The following is a 20754-nucleotide window of genomic DNA, read 5'->3' as shown; positions in this document are numbered from 1 at the left end:
ACTGCTTCTCTCCCTGAATTTGGACAACCGTCTCTGAGAATTTGGCTTGAACTTCATCTTTCTGAGAGAATTACAGGTTCATCTGTATTTCAGAAGATGGCTAAGAAGGCAATGAGGATGCTCACGATGTTCCCTTCCAGAAAGGTGGCAACACTGCCGTGGAGAAGACTTACAATGAAGCCTTCCTCAGGGGTGTCTTCCTCATGCTTTCTTCCTTTCCAGTCTTGTACCTCCCAGCTCGAGTCTTCCCTTTATAACCTCTCCTTCACAGCACTTATCATAATTTCAGTCATTTCAGTAATTAGTAACATCTGTCTATCCCCTGTATCCATGAGGACAGGAGCTATCTCTGTTCTTTCCACCAAAGGAAATGAGCCCCCGAAGCCTGGCACATGGCAAGCAATTTCTGTTGGATAAGTGAATGAATGAATAAATGGCCACTCTGGGAGACAAAAGGTAACCATGGGGTAGGCGATCAGTTGAACAGGTTTCAACAACAAAACATGTACTCTTAGCCTCTAAACCTGAAAACAGCAGCTTTTAAGAACTCTACTTTTTTCACAGAATATTAGAAGGCAGGAAGAACATGAAAAAAAAAAAGAGAGAGAATACTCACTGGTGGGGGCTTCCTTCTCATCTCAAAAGTGCGTGTGGCACCAAAACTCAGCGAAGCAATGATGGGACATCTCCCTAGCGACGGTTCATCGTCACTATGCCAGTCGACACTGTCTTTCTCATTTCGGTAAAGGTTGCAGAGCAAGGAGTTGAAGGTGTGGCCAGTGTTCTTTTCAATCTGGTCCTTCAGTGTGAGCAGCACAGGATGCCACTGCAATCATCAGGCCAAGAGAAGGGACAGCCACATGTAAAACAGAAAGTGCAAAGTCAGTCTTAAATCAACAGGCCCATGGAATAAGCAAAACACACTTGGAATGCAATAACCAATGGCAAGAGGAATAGTTTAATTCCCTCCCATTATTTCTATTTTGAAGCAAACTGACCTCTATCATTTTATTAAGGTACTAAAATTTGGTACAGCACTATCATGAGGACCAAGCCTTTCTACCCATCTCAACTGTTCTGTGTTAAATACATGACCCCACAAAGAAGCAAGTGTCATTATATTCAGGGCAGTCACCTCAGTGAGTCATTAAGAAGGTGAATGGAATAGTCTGGGCTCTGCCGCCATGGCTGATGGGTTGCCAGGTAGTTGGCAGATACAGACCGAAGTCTGAGGAATCAAACAACTTTTCTGCTGGGTGGCTCTCTGTTCATTCGATTTCTATTTTATCATGAATGACAGAATTGCTTTTAAAAAAGGTATTTAATATTTCCAGAGTGGCTATCTTCCTAAAAATAGAACCTAGAAGGAAAAAACATTGTACAGAATGGAATCATGACGTGGCCTTGATAAATACATGGGCTGTGAACTACATACAGTTTAAACAGATTCCACAGCCCTGTCTCCTGAGCACCCAGTTCTCGTATGTAGTTTATATTTGGAACACAGTCTTGCCACATATACTACAGGAAGCTACGACCCCTGACCTTACGCTGTACTTGGGGAGTTACAATCAGCATGGCTGTATTAGTTGTTAGAATTCTGTCCTTTCTCCAAGAAACCCCAAGTGCATTACAGAGCTTCCTTTATGACAGTGGTTCTCACACCACTATCAAAAATGATTGAGGACCCCCAAAGAACCTGTTTATATGGGCTGCAGCTATGATGTTTATCATGTTAAAAATTAAAACTAAAAAAATTAAACTATTGGTTAATTCATTAAAAAAAATACAAACCCATTATATGTTAATATAAATATTATCTTATGAAAAATAACTGTATCTTCCAATACAAAAAAAATGGCAGGAAAAGTGGCACTGTTTTGCATATATCTTTAATGTTTGTTTCAAGAGAATTGATTTTCCTATCTGCTTCTGCATTCAATCTGTTACAATATGTTGTTTTTGTTGAAGTATATGAAGAAAATTGGCTTCACACGGATATGTAGTTAGAAAATGGAGGAGTCTTTTCCAGCCTTTCCAAATAATTGTGGATATTCTTTGATATTACACCAAAACTCAACAAGTACTGATTTCTTAAAGGTTAGTTACAGTGTGGAATCTGAAACCATATCAATAAATTTCTCATATTCTCTTACATTTAAATCCACTGGGCCAGACTGCACTTTGAATGAGTCTTTTTTTTAAAAAAATTTTTTTTTTTCAACGTTTTATTTTATTTTTGGGACAGAGAGAGACAGAGCATGAACAGGGGAGGGGCAGAGAGAGAAGGAGACACAGAATCGGAAACAGGCTCCAGGCTCTGAGCCATCAGCCCAGAGCCCGACGCGGGGCTCGAACTCACGGACCGCGAGATCGTGACCTGGCTGAAGTCGGACGCTTAACCGACTGCGCCACCCAGGCGCCCCTGAATGAGTCTTTTAATCTGGCATGATTCTGTAATATCAAGTATTGGTCATGTGGAAAATATTGATCCAATGAGTAATGCAGATCTCCTGCTGACACATTTCATTATATGATATAAAAAATCATATCCATTAATATTACCAATGATCTCATCAGAAAAGTCTAAGTAATAGGAAGAGGTCAGGCTCAAAGTGACAGATATGACTTTTTCCAAATTAGTAATTTTGCTTGGAAACTCAACTTTTATAAGTAACAAATCATATCTACTGTTCCCCTTGAAGTGGCAGTCACTTCATTCATTTACGTCTGCCAAATACTCAAGTCTGAATAACTACAGTTTGTCTGTTAGTTGTTCTTCCAAATAAATGTGGTCCATGATAAAAGCAGATAGTTCAGCTATAGCTTAAACAATCACACAAGTGTTTTTCCTTGACAACCATTATACTTGGCTTTGGAGCAGGAGTGCTTTATGCATACCTTCCATTTCATCAAACTATTAAAGAGAGATGAACTCAAATATTGAGACTTAATAAAAGTAGTAATGTTTACTGCTTCGAGGAACATTCTTAAATGAAATCAGCTTTTTTTTCTTAAACTGGAAGTGCATGGTGGGGAAGAACACTGTGATTACTCATAATAGTCTGGCGACAACACCCTGATTCATGCTAAGATACCAACAATTCTATCCACCATTACTTTTGTATCGTCAACGCAAATTAGGCACAGTGAAAGTGTCACGTATCATATAGTTTTAGTATTATTACAGAGATAGTTTTGACCTGTGGACTCCCCAAAAGGATTTAGTGGACCCTTCCAGGTATCCACAGAGTCTACTTTAAAAACTCTACTTTAAAGAATCCCTTCAAAGTCATGTTCAATGTATTGCAGTGAAGGAATACATGTTCAGCAAGGCAAGCATAATATTCTAAGTATATCCCATGGCTACTGTCAGGTAAAACTGCCAAGGAATCACTCAGCTTTGCTGTGATGTAGAAATTGTGGTAAACTGGGGTTCCTTATTACGGATATGAACATTACATTCTAAGCAGAGGATTTTTTAAAATAAACAACGACAACAACAAACCAAACTCACATCAGTGAAACATAAATGTTATTAAACTAACCTATGTTCAAGAGAATAAATGTCCAAGTGAAATTCCACAATAATGTTAGCAAGCTGTATTTCCTATTTGTTTTATGGCTATTATCTTCACGGAGATAAAGATCAGATGCTAGAATTATACACTTAGCAAGAAAAACAAGAAAGTAAAAGAGGAAGATAGCTTTTCTGCAATGTGACTGGGAAACTAATTAGCACTTCCCTGACTTGCTTAGGGACTGAGCACTGTGATAACTCCAAGTTTGCATTATGTTTCTAAGTGGGTATATATTTTTACTGGCTATTTTTGGTGGTGAAGTAAGGAGAAAAAAGGGGATAATGAACTAGAGGATTAATTTAGACTCTCCAACCAATACTCTATATACAGATCCCTCAGAACTGAATGTCTAAATTAAAATTCAGCATCATCTCACCGTTCAGTGAAGGCATTCTATCCTTAAAAGACATTTGAGGAAAAGAGTATGAGAAAATATGAATCACAGAAGTAAAAGGGCCTATTCAGTGTATTTCAAAGTGTTTTGCACAGTCCTAGGTACCACAGAGGTGTCTCTCTGGGATTATGGGAGGACAGAAGAAGGGTCAAGCTGGGGGGACCCCAGCCAGTCAAGGCACTTCTTGGTTTTCACACATCGGGTTCATATAAGATTTAGGTCAAAAAAGACTAAAGGAAGTTTAATAACCTCTGACTGAATTTGCCTCTGTGCTTTGGGTTATTAAGCTTGAGGTAATAATTTTTAAAGTTAAAATTAAACAAGAACCCCGAACATACACATATACCCTTAAAAAAACCTATGTGGGGCGCCTGGGTGGCGCAGTCGGTTAAGCGTCCGACTTCAGCCAGGTCACGATCTCGCGGTCCGGGAGTTCGAGCCCCGCGTCGGGCTCTGGGCTGATGGCTCAGAGCCCGGAGCCTGTTTCCGATTCTGTGTCTCCCTCTCTCTCTGCCCCTCCCCCGTTCATGCTCTGTCTCTCTCTGTCCCAAAAATAAATAAACGTTGAAAAAAAACCTATGAAAGAGGCATCTCTTTTGATTTTGTTCAAGATGGGATATAAACAAACTAAATCTGTTAGCAGTAAATACAAAGTTATAAGCCAGCCAAATTCAAATTAAAGAATTCTAATTTGACAACCTTTACATCTAACAAAAAAGCTTGCTTCAATAAATTAGGGTATGTACACGTAGATTATGGAATATTATGTAGCTATTAATATGATGTAAAAGACTATTCAATGATATATGTTAAGGATATAGTTAAATGAAATGCAGTATACCTAATTGTTATTTTTATAGAAAAACTCTATATATTTACCTAAAAAAAAAAAAAAAAAAAAGACTGGAGCCAAACATTAGGTGGAAGAATTATCCAAAATTTTAATATTCTTCATGCTTATCTATAGTTCCTAAATTTCCAATAATAAATTCATATTACATACATTGTAAGAAAAAGACTGTCATTAAAAAATTCTTTTGAAGGGTTGTCAAAAAGTCCTCAAAGCGTAAACAGCCATTCTATCAGGATATCTCATGTGCCTTATGTTTATTCTAAAGCAGTGGTTCTCAGCCAAGGGTAATTCTGCCCCCCTCTCCGCCCGCTCCCAGCAGATGCCTGGCAATGTTTGGAGTCATTTCTGTTGCCACAACTGGGTGAAGAGTGCTTCTGGCATCTACTGGGTACAAGTCATGGATACTGCTAAACATCCCACGACGTACAGGACAGCCCAACAACAAAGAATTACCCAGCCCAAAATGTCAGTAACACCAAGGTTGAGAAATCCTGTTTTAAAAGATGAGCTAAAATGATGACAAAGAACTTCTTCCCTAGAGCCTGTTTAATCCTCAACTTCTCTGCTATGGCTGTTGACAAGAAGGTAAATTAATTCTGACAGAAACGTGGCCAGCCATCTGTTGGACTGATCTAATTTCGTTCTCTTCATGTTTCCAAATCAACCTCAGATATAAAGGGTCTCAGCCTTTCCCTGGGTCACATTCTAAATGCAGCCCTACAAACAAAAGCATGCAGCTATCTCCTTATGTGAAAAAGCCATGTCCCCACTCCCATCCCCATCAATATTCTGTCCCTGAACATGTTAGTAAAGTGGTAGTTTATTACAACAAATTACTAGAAGCTCTAAAATGTGTCATATTTCTATGTATCCCAAAGCCATTAAGCAAAACTCCATTTTCTTCAAAGTCTCTTTCAATAAAGCATAAAATTATTTGCCAAAGGGCAAGATTCCAGGAACTAAACAGGGAGCTATTTCTTGGACCTTAACTCTATCCTTTGGACAAGCTTAATTTATATACTAGAATCTCTTTGTCTACTGTCATGGAAACTTTTAAAAACAAAAGATGTGAAATAAGAAATAAGCCAAAGCAATGATAAGATGTAAGTCTAAGAACTACAGCCACAGAATGAGTACAAAGTCAACAAGAAAAATACCAGATTTTTTCACAAATGGCAAAAGAGCCTGAGAAATGGAAGGAGATGTTCTGACCTCACTGGCCAGTCCTAAGAACTTGGCTCCACAGCAAACGTGTACAAGGGTGTACACAGAAGGCTATGGCCAGAAAAGCTGGGGGAAGGGAGGGATGTGAAGAAATGGTTCCTCTTCCTGAAATCCTTGAGTCTGGTTCCAGTTTATTCTAGTTCCAATTTTTTTCTCATCCTCAGAGTTTATCTCTAGATCAAAAAGCACATCAAGAGTGACAAGCACAAAAACTCAGTGTTTGAACCCAGAGGATTTTTTAAACTAGGAACCATCATGCAACTCTGCAAGCTATTTTATAGTACTGTTATTTTATAGTACTCTACATTTATAGTACACAGTCCATAAAACCATACCAACAACATTCCAACATACGTGAGCATTTGGTTCCATAGTGATTCTTGAATAAGTGTAAGGAAGTTCTCCATACCATGCTGTAAGTCTTGGTTGCTTGTAAGTTACATCTGAGAAAGAAAATACAGGGCCTTTGAAATGGTTTAACGCTATTTAAGGTGTACCTACTGAGCACCATGCAATGTGCAAGAAGCTATGAGAAATACAAAGGCAGAGTAAAGATGGGCTCTGACCCACGGTTCCACCTTGAGGACATGGGATTTCAGGAGAAGAATGGGTAAGAGCTCAAAGAAAGAAGACAAGAGAAGGTATGTTGGCAGAAACCGTATTGGCAAAGCTCTGAGAGTACGTGTGACTCGTTTGCATCAGTGATGACATAAACAAGGGTGGAGTCACACTTCAGAAAGGTTCAGATTAGAGAAGGTCTAAAAAGCAGGATATGGAGTCTGAACCCTCATAGGCAGGAATCTGTGGCACCAACATCCATATAAGAAACAAGATAAACTGTTCATCCATGTGCCACCTTTTGATTTTGATGACGAAAAAAGTGCTCTGACCAACCATAGCATGTAGCTGACTGCAGTCAGAAGTTTTTGATGGTCAATATATTTAGTAGGGGGTTATCCACAATCTACTATTTTTTCCCACAATTGGTATCAACTGCTACAATAAGAACAATAATTATAAAGGCAGCTAACATTCACTGAAGGCTTACTGTGTATGCACCAGTCACTCTACTAAGCACTTATCATGCATTACCTCCCTTAATTATCACAACATAGGTATTATCATTAGTCCATTTTACAGACCAGACAACCAAGAATTGGAAAACTATGTAACTGTAATTTGCCTAAAATTAACAATTACTTTGAATGACAAAGCCAGCAATCGAAGCCAAGTCTGCCACTGCTGTGGAATCTCTGGGAGTTAGGAGAAAAAACAGACTCCTATTCTGACTTCCAAGTCCCACAAATGAAGCCAGTACACTCTGCCTCTTTCTTTACAGAAAATCTGAATTCACACAATGTGCCCGACAGGAAATTTTACGCTAGGGCATAGACGCCCTCCAGTGGACACCTCTGGTCCAGCAGCTGTGCTGCTTGTGGGTGACCACGGAGGAGCAGGCTCCGAGTCCTGTCATCTTTGCAAGTTCAGGAGAGTACAAATGCTGAAATGGAAAGACACTGGACTCTTCTACTGAAACTAAAATGAGGATAAAAAGCTGGCAATAAGGATCCTACAAGAACATATGCCGAACAGATTTGGAAAAAAGAAAGCTCTGGAGGTTTCTATGAAGAAAGAGGTAAGCTGTCACTATTTGAAGTAATAATGGTAGCAAACAAACTCAAAAAGATAGAAGTATGTCAAGCACAGGTCAGCCAAACCACATATCCTCTGGTTCCTTGAACTGCCACCTCCTGGCTCCTGCCCTCTTCTCTGACCTCTGGGCCTTCCACCTGCTCTTTCATCTGCCTGGAACACTCTTCCCTGTCCCTTTTGGCTGGCAAATCCCTACTCTTCTGTTTAATTAAGACTGGCCGTGGTGAAAGAAGCAACGGTGTCTCTAGAGAGACCAAGTGGCAACAAGTGCCATCTCAGACACGTGCTTACCCTCTCTGATGCCGGTCCTCTGTTTCCAGGGAACAACCTCACAAAGTTGTTCCAATACCCAGTCGGCTTCTTTCAGGTCAACAAAGCCAGGATACAAACACACCCTTGATGAAGAAAGAACCATTATTAACTAAAGAACACAGAAAAGATGGGCTCGTCTCTAACCATTAGTGAAGTCAGTTAATTTGGATGCTTCCTTTCATGGGTAGATGAACTCATCTTGCCATACCTCCCATGGCAAGCAGGACATGATGTTCCAGATGTGAAACAAACTTTCACGTTAAGACAAATAAGAGGCAATAAAGGAAAAAGAACGCATGAGGGCTTTTACAGACACACTTCAAATACTACTCCCCTACCACTTGCTGTGAAACTTTGGGTAAATTACTTAACTTCTATGAAGGCTGGTTTTTCTTACCTGTAACACAAAAATGATATCCCCCTCACAGGCTCACTGTGAAAAGTAAACTAACAAAATGCCTGGCCCTGTGCTATTCTAACAATTGGCTGTCTTCTGAGACTATGTCAGTTGTAGGGAAAACGACCATTTATGACTGTATCAAAATAAACACTTCCAAATGAGGGTTCTTTCTGTCACTGAATATATACTTATTTCATTAATGCCAAGTCAGCTCAAAATCATTTTGGATATCCTTCTTTGTTCTGAAAGCCCTTGGAACATTCTGTCAAACTTCACTCTTTGAAGGTGTCTTTGATTTTTTCAGAGCCAAAACGCACCTGAAGCCATACCTGTTTAACAATGAGATGCGACCAAAATAATGCAACTGGTTTTCTTGTGTGACTGTTAAACTTGCTTTAAAAGAGATTCTGAAGCTCTTTCTAAGCAATTCATTTAGATATGCAAGTTCTGATATATTTATTTTAAATGGCCATTTAAAATAAATTATTTTATAGTGACTTAGCAAACTCATGCATTAAGGGGATGCTTCCAAAATGTTCATTTTAATAATGATTAATGCCTACTATACCCTAAATTGCACATGCTTTAACTTTAATGAAATCTACCTTAATGTAGATTAAGGTATTAACTTACTCATGTAGATTAAAGATTAACATAATGTAACACACATAAAAATATATGTAGTAATATGATTAATGCGATAATAAATGAAATGATATACATAATGTAATATAATAGTAATAAAATGGAGCATTCAAAGAACAGAAGTAGAGGCTAGGTCACCTGTAATTTTAAGTTACTATGTGGTACTAGGAGAAAGTACTTAATCTCCCTGGGTCTCATTTTCTCACCTGAAAAATTGCAGAATAGTTACTACACCTGACAGAGAGGCTATGAAAATGTTTTGGAGTCAGAAATGTTACATAAAAAGAGATATTACCAAAGTCTCACTCCCCAAGATTTTCAGAGGCAGAAGTTACCTATCTCAAGTAAGGGAGTAGAACATTTTAAGAGACTATTAACTGAAAAATAATTATGAACTTTCCAGGGAGGATTCACTTACCTAGATACGCCTGTGGGTGACACGCTGATATCATACACACCTTCTCTGCTACATAAATCAAGAAAACAGACTCATTGGGATCAGGCAAAATAATACACTCCACCCAGTGGAAGGGCTGTACTTTGCAGTTCCCAAACTCCTGATCACCAGAATGATTTCACAACGAGGGTGCACTATGAGGGAGGCCTAACCCCACCTTCTTCCACCAGCGAGACGAAGAGTAAGATGGTGGCAGACCACTGATGTCACTGGGAATTGAATCCTGATGGAATCAGGCCATGGAGACAAAAACTGAGATAAAATAAATTCTGATTCTACCCCTCTGTATGTCATCCACAATTGAGGCTGCTATGGTCCAGAAATCTATCACACAAAGGGGTACCAAACAGCACATCCCTTTGGAGACCCTGGAATAGGTGCATTTAACAGGAAGCAAGTCCATCTCAGGGCTATGAGCTGCTGTTGCTTTCAGATACATGTCTAATGAGGTTCCTGCCTGATTTAAAAAGGTTCCCCACCAACTTTTCAAGGGTCCCATGATGTGGCTCCACTTCCCGACAGCTCCCACCCACTCATGATCCTCCCATTGCTATTTGGAATCTCCTGAATACACTACTGTATTTCTAATCCTGCTTTTCTACAAGCTGGAATACCCCCTCGCCCTCCTCCGTCATCTGGCACCCGCAATCCAACCCACCCGAGCTTTGGTCCCACAGAAAATTCTAATTCATCCTTCAAAGTCTCAGCTCAGTCTCACCTCCTGTAGCGCCTTCCTGACCATTAATCCACCCAAATAATGTTAACCATCTCATTCTCCATGCTACCAGTAGACCTTACTATAAGTCTACTGTTTCAAAATATACACTACTGCAATTTACCTTATTACATGTCTATTTCATTTACAAGACTGTGGGCTACTGACGGGCAAGCAATGGGTTACCGTTGTTTCCCAGTGCCTAGAACATAGTAGATGGGCAGTAAAAAGCTTAGAATTTAACCAAATGTGCAAAAGTACAAAACCGTTCCAGATGTGCAAGGTGGTGAGGTCCACAGTGAGAAAACAGACACCCAGACTCCATAGGTTCCTATGCCAGAATAATGGTGTCAGATCCTCCCAGACAGGGGTAAGTTACAGAAAATAATATAAAGGGACAGTGTTCACATCACCCTCTGTCATGCAAGCCAGAAGTTCATGATCTGTGAGCTGGGCTCTCAGGCAGATTGTGCAAGCCCCTCTGAGCCAAAATGTAGGCAGGGTTATTGTCACATACATTTATAATGTCTCTCAATGAGCAGCCTATAGTTTCCCATAGTGTGAACACAATGTTTCAGTGTGATATATTTTGGGCCACATTAAGAAACTGGCTCAGTTCAAATGTGGGTGACATTTCTGGTTATTAAATAAAAACCTAACATAGCTAACTTTACATAACCAGAATTAACAAATGCTGGGATCAAACAGGAAGTTTTGTAATTTTGCTATGACCTGAATATTCACAACTGCCCATTTTTTCAGCTTGCATGTCCCACATGTACCTCGTAATAGGATTCATGGTTTTGTTTCTTCTCTTTATCACCAATGGAGACAATGTCGCACTGGTACTTACAAACAATCAAAGACTGTTAGAGCTACCACACTCTGCCTTAAGTGACTATGTGGTCCAAATCCTAATATCATAGACAAGGAAACTAAAGTCCTGAGAAATGGCCTTAACTTACCTAAGGACTCGTTACATAGCTAACTAGTGGTAAGGCCACAACTTTGATACCCTCTTTCAAAGTATGATGACCTCGTGTTAGTTTCACATTTTTCTAAGCTATACAAGTCGACCTGCAAATAGCCAAACAGACTAACACACTGTTCATGAGCAATAACATGCAAACGCTAATTTGTTAAAATAAAAGGATGCATGGGGCGCCTGGATGGCTCAGTCGGTTAAGCGTCCGACTTTGGCTCAGGTCACAATCTCGCAGTCTGTGAGTTTGAGTCCCACGTCGGGCTCTGTGCTGACAGCTCAGAGCCTGGAACCTGCTTTGGATTCTGTGTCTCCCTCTCTCTCTGTCCCTTCCCCACTCACACTGTCTCTCTTCCTCAAAAATAAATAAACATTAAAAAAATACATACATACATACATACATACATAAATACATAAATAAAAGGATGCTTTCTACTGGCAATTTATGTACATCAGATGGAAACTGAAAAGCAGGAAAAGAGAAGTCAAAGCATCTTTCGTTAATTTTGGAAAAGAATGTTTTATATGCTGATCAGTATAAGAGGAATTATAAACTAAAGAGGTTATCTTATATACAGATCAATTTAAGAATTTAAACTGCTCTGGAACAAGTAAGTAAACATTTAAAGCCCTCTAGATTTCTAACAGCTTTCATAAGCATTGCTAGTCGAACAGTACCTAACTAAAGTCTTCTCAAATATCCAGGTTTTAAGGACTAGGAAAAAACCTCCCTGTCTTTTTTTTCTTTTTTTAAGTAGGCTCCACACCCAGCGTGGAGCCCAACATGGGGCTTGAACTCACGAACCTGAGATCAAGACCTGAGCTGAGATCAAGAGGTGGACACTCAACCAATGGAACCATCCAGCTGCCCCCACTCTGTCTTTACCTAGGAGATATTTTCACTTACTGTCTGCAGATCTTAGTGAAACAGGGTCAAGAAACCTACACAAGTCAGAGATCAACGTACAGGCACCTTATGGCATTTTCCACACCATTAACAAATTGTGAAAGGTTTCCCAAAAGACCAAGTTTAAAGATGTCTAAGATACAAATACCCCAGCCTAAAATTAAGACAGTAATTGGGCCATTAGCTTCCTTCCAGCTGGAAAAAAACTGGGTGAGTTATCTGGGCTCTCCATTTCACTGCGGGCAAAAAGTACAGAATGGCAGCAAATTACTTACTCAATCACTCGTGGCTCTGGGGCTCTGCGTACTACCTGCAAGGAACAGGCAGATTTTACTTCTGGAATGATCCCTAATCCTCAGAAAGACTTATCTGCAGGATTATCATATCCTCTCATTACTGGTAAAAATAAATCAAGTTTAAAACTATCCTTTTTTATTCCAAGCTCTTACTATGCCACTAGAGACCCGTGTCTGCTTTTCTTAGAACTACTTCACAGTTACTAGTGGGGCAAGAAAAAATAATAAAAGTAGAATCAATCCATTTTCCAAGCACCCAGAAATTCTGGAAAAATCTTTCCAGGAGATTTTTTTTTTTTTAATGTTTATTTATTTTTGAGAGAGAGAGAGAGAGACATGGCATAAGTGGGGGAGGGGCAGAGAGAGAGGGAGACACAGAATCTGAAGCAGGCTCCAGGCTCTGAGCTGTCAGCACAGAGCCCAACATGGGGCTCGAAGTCATGAGCTGTGAGATCATGACCTGAGCTGAAGTCGGACGCTCAACCGACTGAGCCACCAGGCGGCCCAGGATATTTTTAAAAATAGAAGATACATGAAGAAATAAGTCTTAATCGTTATTTTTACAAGCACTATTAAAGCAAAATGCCTGATTTTTAATAACATGTTCCCATGCTATTAAAAAACAGTGAATCTTCACTATTTCCTACAACTTTTCCCCCATGGGGAAAAAAAGCTAAAAAATCAGGCATTGTAGTAGTTGAAAATTTCAATCCAATTCCAGAGACACCTGCTACACTAGTACTAAAGACAGCAAGGGTTTAGGACTGTTAGAACTCAGATAACCAGGGCGCATGGGTGGCTCGGTTCAGTTGAGCGTCTGACTTCAGCCGAGGTCACGATTTCACAGTTGGTAGGTTTGAGTCCCCTGCCGGGCTTTGCACTGACTATGCAGAGCCTGCTTAGGATTCTGTCTCCCTCTCTCTCTCTGCTTACTCCTTGCTCATGCATACTCATTCATTCTCTCTCTCTCTCTCTCAAAAATAAACATTAAAAAAAAAAGGGAGGGGCCCCTCGGTGGTTCAGTTGGTTAAGCATCTGATTCTGGATTTTGGCTCAGGTCATGATCTCCCAGTTCGTGGGATCAAGCCCCACAGAGCCTGCTTGGGGTTCTCTCCCTCTCTCTACACCTCTCCCTGCTCACTCTCTCTCTCAAAATAAATAAATAAACATTTAAAAAAAAAGTACTCCGATAAGCAATGTAAGCACTAGTCATGGTATAACCTCCTTGCCCCCAAAGTGGGAACTTTATACAGCCATGAGTTGGGAGCAGACTAGAAAGAAATCTTCAGATACACTAAGGAGCTGATAGTCCACATTTCATTATTATTATTATATGCCTTGCATGCTCCTTTTATTAGTGAATGTATTCAGTCACTATTTGAGGATCTACTGTGTGACTACAGCTTTTACAAGCAAACCTCTTAGTGTTGTGAGAGAAAAAGAATTTACCTCCTGGGGTTCTCTGAATACGAACTGTCTATCCAAAAGATGATGCTCCTTGTTTGTCCAGGTCTGACCAGGCCTCTGGTGGAGATGGCTCTTAGCAGTGGTAGCTAAAGTAAGGCAAGAACAGACTCAAACCAGACTCCAAAATGTCTGCTCTACTGAGCAAAAGCCAATAGAGTCTACTTGAAGATAATGTACATTACATCTAGAAATTAATTAGTAAAGTCTGTCGAAGACCCCAAAACACACACTGTAAGGTTTGAGAGCAGGCACTAAATATGAGGAATACTAAATATCAACCCTCAATAAAAGATCGCCATCAAGAAAATCAAAGTACCAGCTACGTTTTAAATAATTCCTTAACATCAACTGAAATGCAGGTGCATTCACACAAGGTCCCCACAGGTTCTTGCCTGGCTGAGTAGTGGCCTGGCTCTTAGCAGGGCCAGCCCAGGCTCCCTGCACTCGGGCTCGCCGTCTTTTGTCTTCCATGTTGACCAAAAAGGCTTCTGCTCTTAGCTTTCAGAACATTTCATTCCTGATTAAAACCACCCAATGGTATCTGTTTAAAATAAAAAAAAAGGAAAGTGCTTTTAGTTAGGATTATGAGAGCGTAGACTACCTAAGGGAGTAATTATAATCCTTTCAAGCTCAATAGCAATCAGAGATTCTACATCAAAACCACTTTTTTTGGCATTTTTGCCAATGAAATTTTAGCTCACAGCCCACATACAGGAGCACAGGTACAAAAAGACAAAAACGGGGAGATTCACAGCACATGTTCTGAACCTATGATCCATTTCTTTACTGATCTAAGAAGGCTTCACATCTCAAGTTCTCAAATGTTACCAGCTCATCTTATGGCTTATTTAGCACACCAATTTCCAGACCTTCCCAGATCTTCCGAGCTGAGATGGGCCCAGGAATCTGTACATTTAACAAATTTCCCCAGGTGGGTAAGGGCGTGTAGCTCCTTCTCATTTAATAGGTGGGGAGACGACGGAGACTGCCATCTGCCCAAAAAGAGTTCATGGCAGAGTCAAATACTAACCCTCCACTCCCACCAGATGTGTAGAGGAAGTTTGTATTTTCTCTCAACTGAGACCATAAAAGCTCTTAACACGACCATTGCTCTGTTCACAGGGGAGTAATATTATGTGCCAGGGGACAGCTGTTGAAAATAATAGATTTCGGAGCCTCCCCCTAGACCCAATGATTTTGTGGCGTCCCAGAAACTGTTTAACTAACCCCACCTTCCACCCTGGGATTCTTTACCCCATAGAAAGCTTGAGAACCCTGCAGAAGGCAAACAAACAAACAAAAAAAACAAAACACGAGGGCTCTGGCGCCAGCCTGGCTCGCTCTGAACCTAAATCTATCAGTTCCCAGCTGCGTGACCTGTGTCAGATGACTTCACCTTTCCGCGCCTCAGTTTCTTCCTCTGTTAAGAGGGGAACCAATACCTCTCTCACCGCTGAAAAAGGCTGGTCCCCAAGAAGAGTGCGCAACTTTCCCTATTATTAGACTCTTCTCTTCCAGGAGCCCCGGGATGCGGTCCCAGAGGTAGGCCGGGAAGGGTCCTCGGGGGACGGTCCCCACACCCCCAGGCACCGAGCGGGCGGCCGGGTCGCCACAGCAGCAGCGGAGCCGGGCGCGCAGGTACAAACCTGCTCGGTCCCGAAGCGAACCCCGCCGTCCCGGAGCCGCTCCGCCGCCTGCGCTTGGGGAACCTTTAGGGTGCAGCACCGACTCCAACAGCTCACAACCACGGGCCGCGGCGTCAGGCATTTCCTCCTGACGTCACGCGCCGCCGCCGCCGCTTCCGGCGCCATCCGCCAGAGTCCGGGCAGCTCCGCGATCCCTGCGCAGGGAGGGCCGGGTCGCTAAAGGCGCCGGTGGGCGGGCCGGGATTGGACCCGAGCACAGATTGAAGGTGGTGTGGAGTCCGGTGAGGAGTGGGGCGTGGCGAGGGTGGGAAAGAAGGCGTGTTTGCCAGGCCCAGGTCCCGCTGGACATAGTCGCCCCTTCACCCCCCACCCCCCCACCACCCCCGCCTCCGAAAGCCAAACTGCAGAAGTCTAAGCTCCAGCATCCTTGGTCTATACGGAGTGACAGGGTACCTGCGGGGCTGGTGGAAGGGCGACAGGGTTGGGAAACCAGGTAGTGACGTGCTAAGTAGAAGGATTTGAATTCTACCCTGAAAGCTCTGGAGAATGTAACATGCACTTCCTTTGTGCCCCCATTGCAGCCTGTGCACACTTCCATCAGTAACACAACGAGGCATGGGACCACACCTTCTCCGTGGCTCTCCACTGCTAACCAAATTTTGCTTGAGTGAACAGACCTCAGTTTCAGTCCAGACGACACCATTTACTAGATGTATAATCTAGGGCGAATTCTCCATTTCTTTATGAAATTGGCATAGCTCTTGTTGGGAGGGGTAAATGCGGTAATGCATTTAAAGAATTTAGCAGGATGCTTGAAACACAATAGAAATTCAATTGATGCTAAGAGTGTCTTCTCTTCACCCCATCTGAGTTTTTAAGAAGCATCTTTAAACTGGCCATGTTAAACCATGTGTCTTACACTGTGAAAATAGCAAACGTAGCACCGAACTGACTGTTTTGTGTGGCTTATTCTCTAAGACCTACCAAATAGTAGTCACTGTGGAAGTCTTTGAAATAAGACTTGTATTATATACTGCTTACCTAGAGAAGTTCAGTGTACCCCACCAATCTAATCTTCACAGCACCCATCATTCTTTGTTATACTTTGTGACAATGAAGGAAAATGATTTATCCTAGAACTGAAAGGAGAGAAAAGTGGTAAGGCCAGACTATAATTTTTACCTTTTTTTTTTTTTTTTTTGGTCCCCATCAACTAGTAATTTGTCAGTGTCTGTTTCTGGTTCAGGAACCTTGGCTGTGTCTTCTAAAGAATGCCATTCTTTCTTTTCAATGATTATGGTTTTGGAACAGGAACAAAGAAGTTTGGTTTGAGGAGTCCCTAAAAGTAGTGATTAACACATCTTCAGCCTCCAAGTAGAACATTTCTCAAAAATCAATCTACGGCCTGCTTGCTTCCAAAATAACTGCATTTTTAACAATCACCTGCATTTTTACCAAGTGCTCAAGGTGATTCGAATGCAGAGAAAGTTTAGAAACCTTTAGGATGCATGTCAGTTGACAAATCATTCCCGTTTGTCTGACACTAAGAGGTGTTCCAGGAGATAGGACTTTAAGTGCTAAAGGCAGGACAGTACCGGGCAACTGAGATGGCTGGTTACCCTAAATACGTGAGATTATATAGCATTAGAAAGATGTTCTTTTGAGTCTTACTCCCTGGGTTTCCCCCATTTCTATTTGCAGTATTTGTGTTTTCATCAGGGGGTGGTGGTGGAGACCGTGGGAGAGGGAATGAAAGCGAGGTGCGATGCCAGTTATCAGCCCACTCATTCTCAGCTCCAAACCCATCCTCCAGAACCCTGCTTGCAATCCTGGAACATTTCTCCCTTGCAGTTTGGTCTGACGTTAAGCGTCAACGGTAGAGGGTGCTGGAGGGACATTAGAGGAGGAAGTGGTTCTTCCTGATTCCAGAGTGCTCCTCCCAGATGGCTGGGCAATGCAGAGCAGCCAACGGTGTTTGGCATCTTTTTGTGGGCTAGACTGGAATGTTAGTGGCATTTACAGCCTTGTTAAGTTCCTCTTGTGAAGTTAAGGCATCGATTGAGAAGGAATGGGATCCCCAAATCTGAAATAGTGACATCTACTTGGACTGACATTCTTGAACACCCAAGTCACCTTGAACCTCCCTGGGCAGGGGCAGTAGCTTGCTCTCCTGTGTCTGAGGAGACTTTTGCTTGAAAACCCTGTGAAACGCTCACCTGGAGCAGATAAATTGAAAAATGCATTGAAACCTGCATTGAAAAATGCAGCCTAGATCTGAACTTCCTAACAGGTGGGGGTGCATCTACAGTTGTGCCTTCCTTGGTGGTTGTGTGTGTGTTGTGTGTTGTGCACGCACACCTGCCCGGACCTAGATGTGGTAGTGGCTGTTCCCTATATCTACTGTTTTCTGTATTCTTATTATTTTCCTTTCCCCTTGTAGGTGATACCCTATAACGATTATTTTTTCCCCTGAATTATACTGTATAGTTTCTGTCTCCCATTCGATTCCTAACTGTTACAGTGTGGTTGTGATATCAGGGGTTGGGAGCAATAGCGGGCAAGTGGCTGGCTCCAGAGTTGGTCTCGAACTGTAAGTAATCATTTTGGCTCTGATTTGGTCTCCCTTGCTCTCCCTGGCCCTTTACTCTTTTTTTTTTTTTAATTTTTTTTTTAACGTTTATTTATTTTTGAGACAGAGAGACAGAGCATGAATGGGGGAGGGGCAGAGAGAGAGGGAGACACAGAATCGGAAGCAGGCTCCAGGCTCTGAGCCATCAGCCCAGAGCCCAACGCGGGGCTTGAACTCACGGACCGCGAGATCATGACCTGAGCTGAAGTCGGACGCTTAACCGACTGAGCCACCCAGGCGCCCCCCTGGCCCTTTACTCTTGTGCCGCTCTCATTTCCCTTCACCTGAGACAGCCTTCCCAAAATTGCAGATCGGTTGTGCCGATCTGGTCGCCTTGCCTCTACTCTGAAACCAGCATTTCAGAGTATGGTTGGAAGGCCATCTGCATCAGAGTTGCTAGGGGATGCTTGTTAAAAATGAAAATTAAAGGGGCACCTGGGTGGCTCAGTTGGTTGAGCATCTGACTTCAGCTCAGGTCATGATCTCACGGTTCATGAGTTCGAGCCCCGCATCAGGCTCTGTGCTGACAGCTCAGAGCCTGGAGCCTGCTTCGGATTCTGTGTCTCCCTCTCTCTCTGCTCCCCCCTACTTGTGCTGTCTCTCTCTCGAAAATAAACATTTTAAAAAATTTTTAAGTGGAGATTCCAGGCTGCCTATCAAGATTGTGGGTTAGGTCTGGGGCAGGGCCTAGCACCTTGCATGTTTAACAGTGCCTTGTTTCATTTTCCAAGAACCTGCCAGAGCTCAGCCTTTCCTAACTGCCTGCTTGCTGCAGGTGACCACTTTTCACTCAACAGATACCTCATCCCCTGGATGGCAAAACTGATAGATGCTTTAAGTGCTGGGTAGCTCTTACCAGAATGATTCTGAGCGAGCTGCACACTGCACCTATTTTCAGTCGCTGATTTTCACACCAGACTCTTGCCAAACATTGCCTGTTTCGATCATATGCTGCTCGTGGAGTGCCTGCTGAGAATTCCGGAGAAAATCCAATCCAAGGAAAATAACGGCACATCATGCTAATAGCTCTCAGCGAAGGGACTGTGTAGAGAAATTCCCGGCCCGTGTCTCACTGCCAGAGGCTTAGCGGTTCCCAGCTGGAGGGAGGAAGGTGGGGCAGGACCTGCCAACTGCAGCGTGGTGGCTTGGAGGCTTTCAAGTCTCCACCAACTCTAAACAATGTTGAGGAAGACAGGATGCTTCCCCAGACTCTACACAGGAACTGCTCCCGTTTGACGCCCAGCACAAGAGCAGATGCTGCTCGAGATAAAATCTTCCAGTAAGCCATAGTGTATGCTGTGAGGAACAATTAAAGAACAATATAATTGGAGGGGAAATTGTGGAGAGCGGACAAAAATCCGGGACAGGAGAGGTCACTAGAGGTTACAGTCATCAGTGAAGGCTTTAAGGCAAATAGGGAGTTATGTCAGAAGTTTTGTTTGGGGCGCCTGGGTGGCTCAGTTGGTTAAGCGTCTGACTTCGACTCAGGCCATGATCTCAAAGTTCATGAGTTTGAGTCCTGTTGGGCCCTGTGGTGACAGCTTGGAGCCTGCTTCAGATTCTCCCTGTCTCTCTGCCCCTCCCCCACTCGCACTCTGTGTGTGTGTCTCTCTCAAAAATAAATATTAAAAAAATTTTTTAACAAAAAATGTTTTGTTTTTTAGTTTATTTACTGATTTTTGAGAGAGTGTGAGTGGGGGAGGGACAGCGAGAGAGAGGGAGAAAGAGAATCCTAAGCAGGCTCCGTTCTGTAAGTGCAGAGCCTGATGTGGGGCTCAATCTCAGGAACCTTGAGATCATGACATGCGCTGAACTCAAGAGCCGGATGCTTAACCAACTGAGCCACCCAGGTGCCCCATGTCAGTCTCACACAGTATGGAGCATTCCGTGGCTGAAAGATAGTGATAGTCCTATTAATCCTAAAAAGAGTAATGGATTTTCTTTCTAAAAAGAAACCATTTTACACATCTGATTTCTAAGTAATAGCATATAATATTAACACTTCCTGAGGGCATGTCAAGGGATACTGTAGTTATATGCATACATTGATCCAATTTTCTAACTATTAGTCTCATTGACAAAGGAAAAAACTGAACCATATGCTACATGAGGCCACGACGCCACTTCTCTGCAAATACGTGGCAGAAGGAAAACCAAATTAGGAAAGACAGGACTATTCCTGGAATGATATATGGAGCCATTTCCTGGGGCCTAATAGCTGGGTTCTTTTAGAGACTTTAAAAGTGAAGGACTGGTAGCAATGTAATCCATCAGACCCTAGATTTTAAATTGTTCTTGATGACTTTATCTAGATAGTTTAGCAGATTCTCCTTTAGCGTCACGGAGTTCTCCGAGCCATGTGAACCACATTATTTCAAGTGTATGAACTGTGATGTCAGGTAAGGCTTTATTCATATGTCAGCCTCACTACTTCCTTGGTGGGTAACTTCAGATATCTGGGTCATATCAAGACACAAATGTAGGGGCATCTGGGTGGCTCCATCGGTTAAGTGGCCGATTTGGCTCAGGTCATGATCTCGCAGTTGATGAGTTCAAGCCCCGCATCGGGCTCTGTGCTGACAGCTCAGAGCCT

General features: G+C 42.3%; 1 protein-coding gene across 5 annotated transcripts in view; it reads right to left on the bottom strand.

The window, feature by feature from the left end:
• Positions 1–15804, bottom strand: part of ALKBH3 (alkB homolog 3, alpha-ketoglutarate dependent dioxygenase) — a 31422-nt gene extending 15618 nt beyond the window's left edge. The window contains exons 1-10 of one of the 5 annotated variants that reach the window (XM_043581001.1): positions 15533–15656; positions 14279–14427; positions 13869–13972; positions 12399–12433; positions 9481–9528; positions 7997–8100; positions 6407–6495; positions 2441–2454; positions 2157–2199; positions 617–826 (exon numbers count right to left, since the gene is read on the bottom strand). In XM_043581001.1, the coding sequence (XP_043436936.1) occupies positions 617–826; positions 2157–2199; positions 2441–2454; positions 6407–6495; positions 7997–8100; positions 9481–9528; positions 12399–12433; positions 13869–13972; positions 14279–14357 (726 nt within the window). In that variant the 5' untranslated portion in view covers positions 14358–14427; positions 15533–15656. Of the gene's footprint in view, positions 1–616; positions 827–2156; positions 2200–2440; positions 2455–6406; positions 6496–7996; positions 8101–9480; positions 9529–12398; positions 12434–13868; positions 13973–14278; positions 14428–15532 lie in introns of all 5 variants that reach the window. The other 4 variants (XM_043580998.1, XM_043580999.1, XM_043581000.1 and 1 more) reach the window with 4 other exon arrangements.
• Positions 15805–20754: the final 4950 nt, after the last annotated feature.

This window comes from Prionailurus bengalensis, chromosome D1 (genome assembly GCF_016509475.1).
Source record: "Prionailurus bengalensis isolate Pbe53 chromosome D1, Fcat_Pben_1.1_paternal_pri, whole genome shotgun sequence".
In the NCBI taxonomy this organism is placed as follows: Eukaryota; Metazoa; Chordata; class Mammalia; order Carnivora; family Felidae; genus Prionailurus; species Prionailurus bengalensis.
The sequence above is the reverse complement of the archived record's forward strand: the minus strand, read 5'-3'. Positions and strand labels throughout refer to the sequence as shown.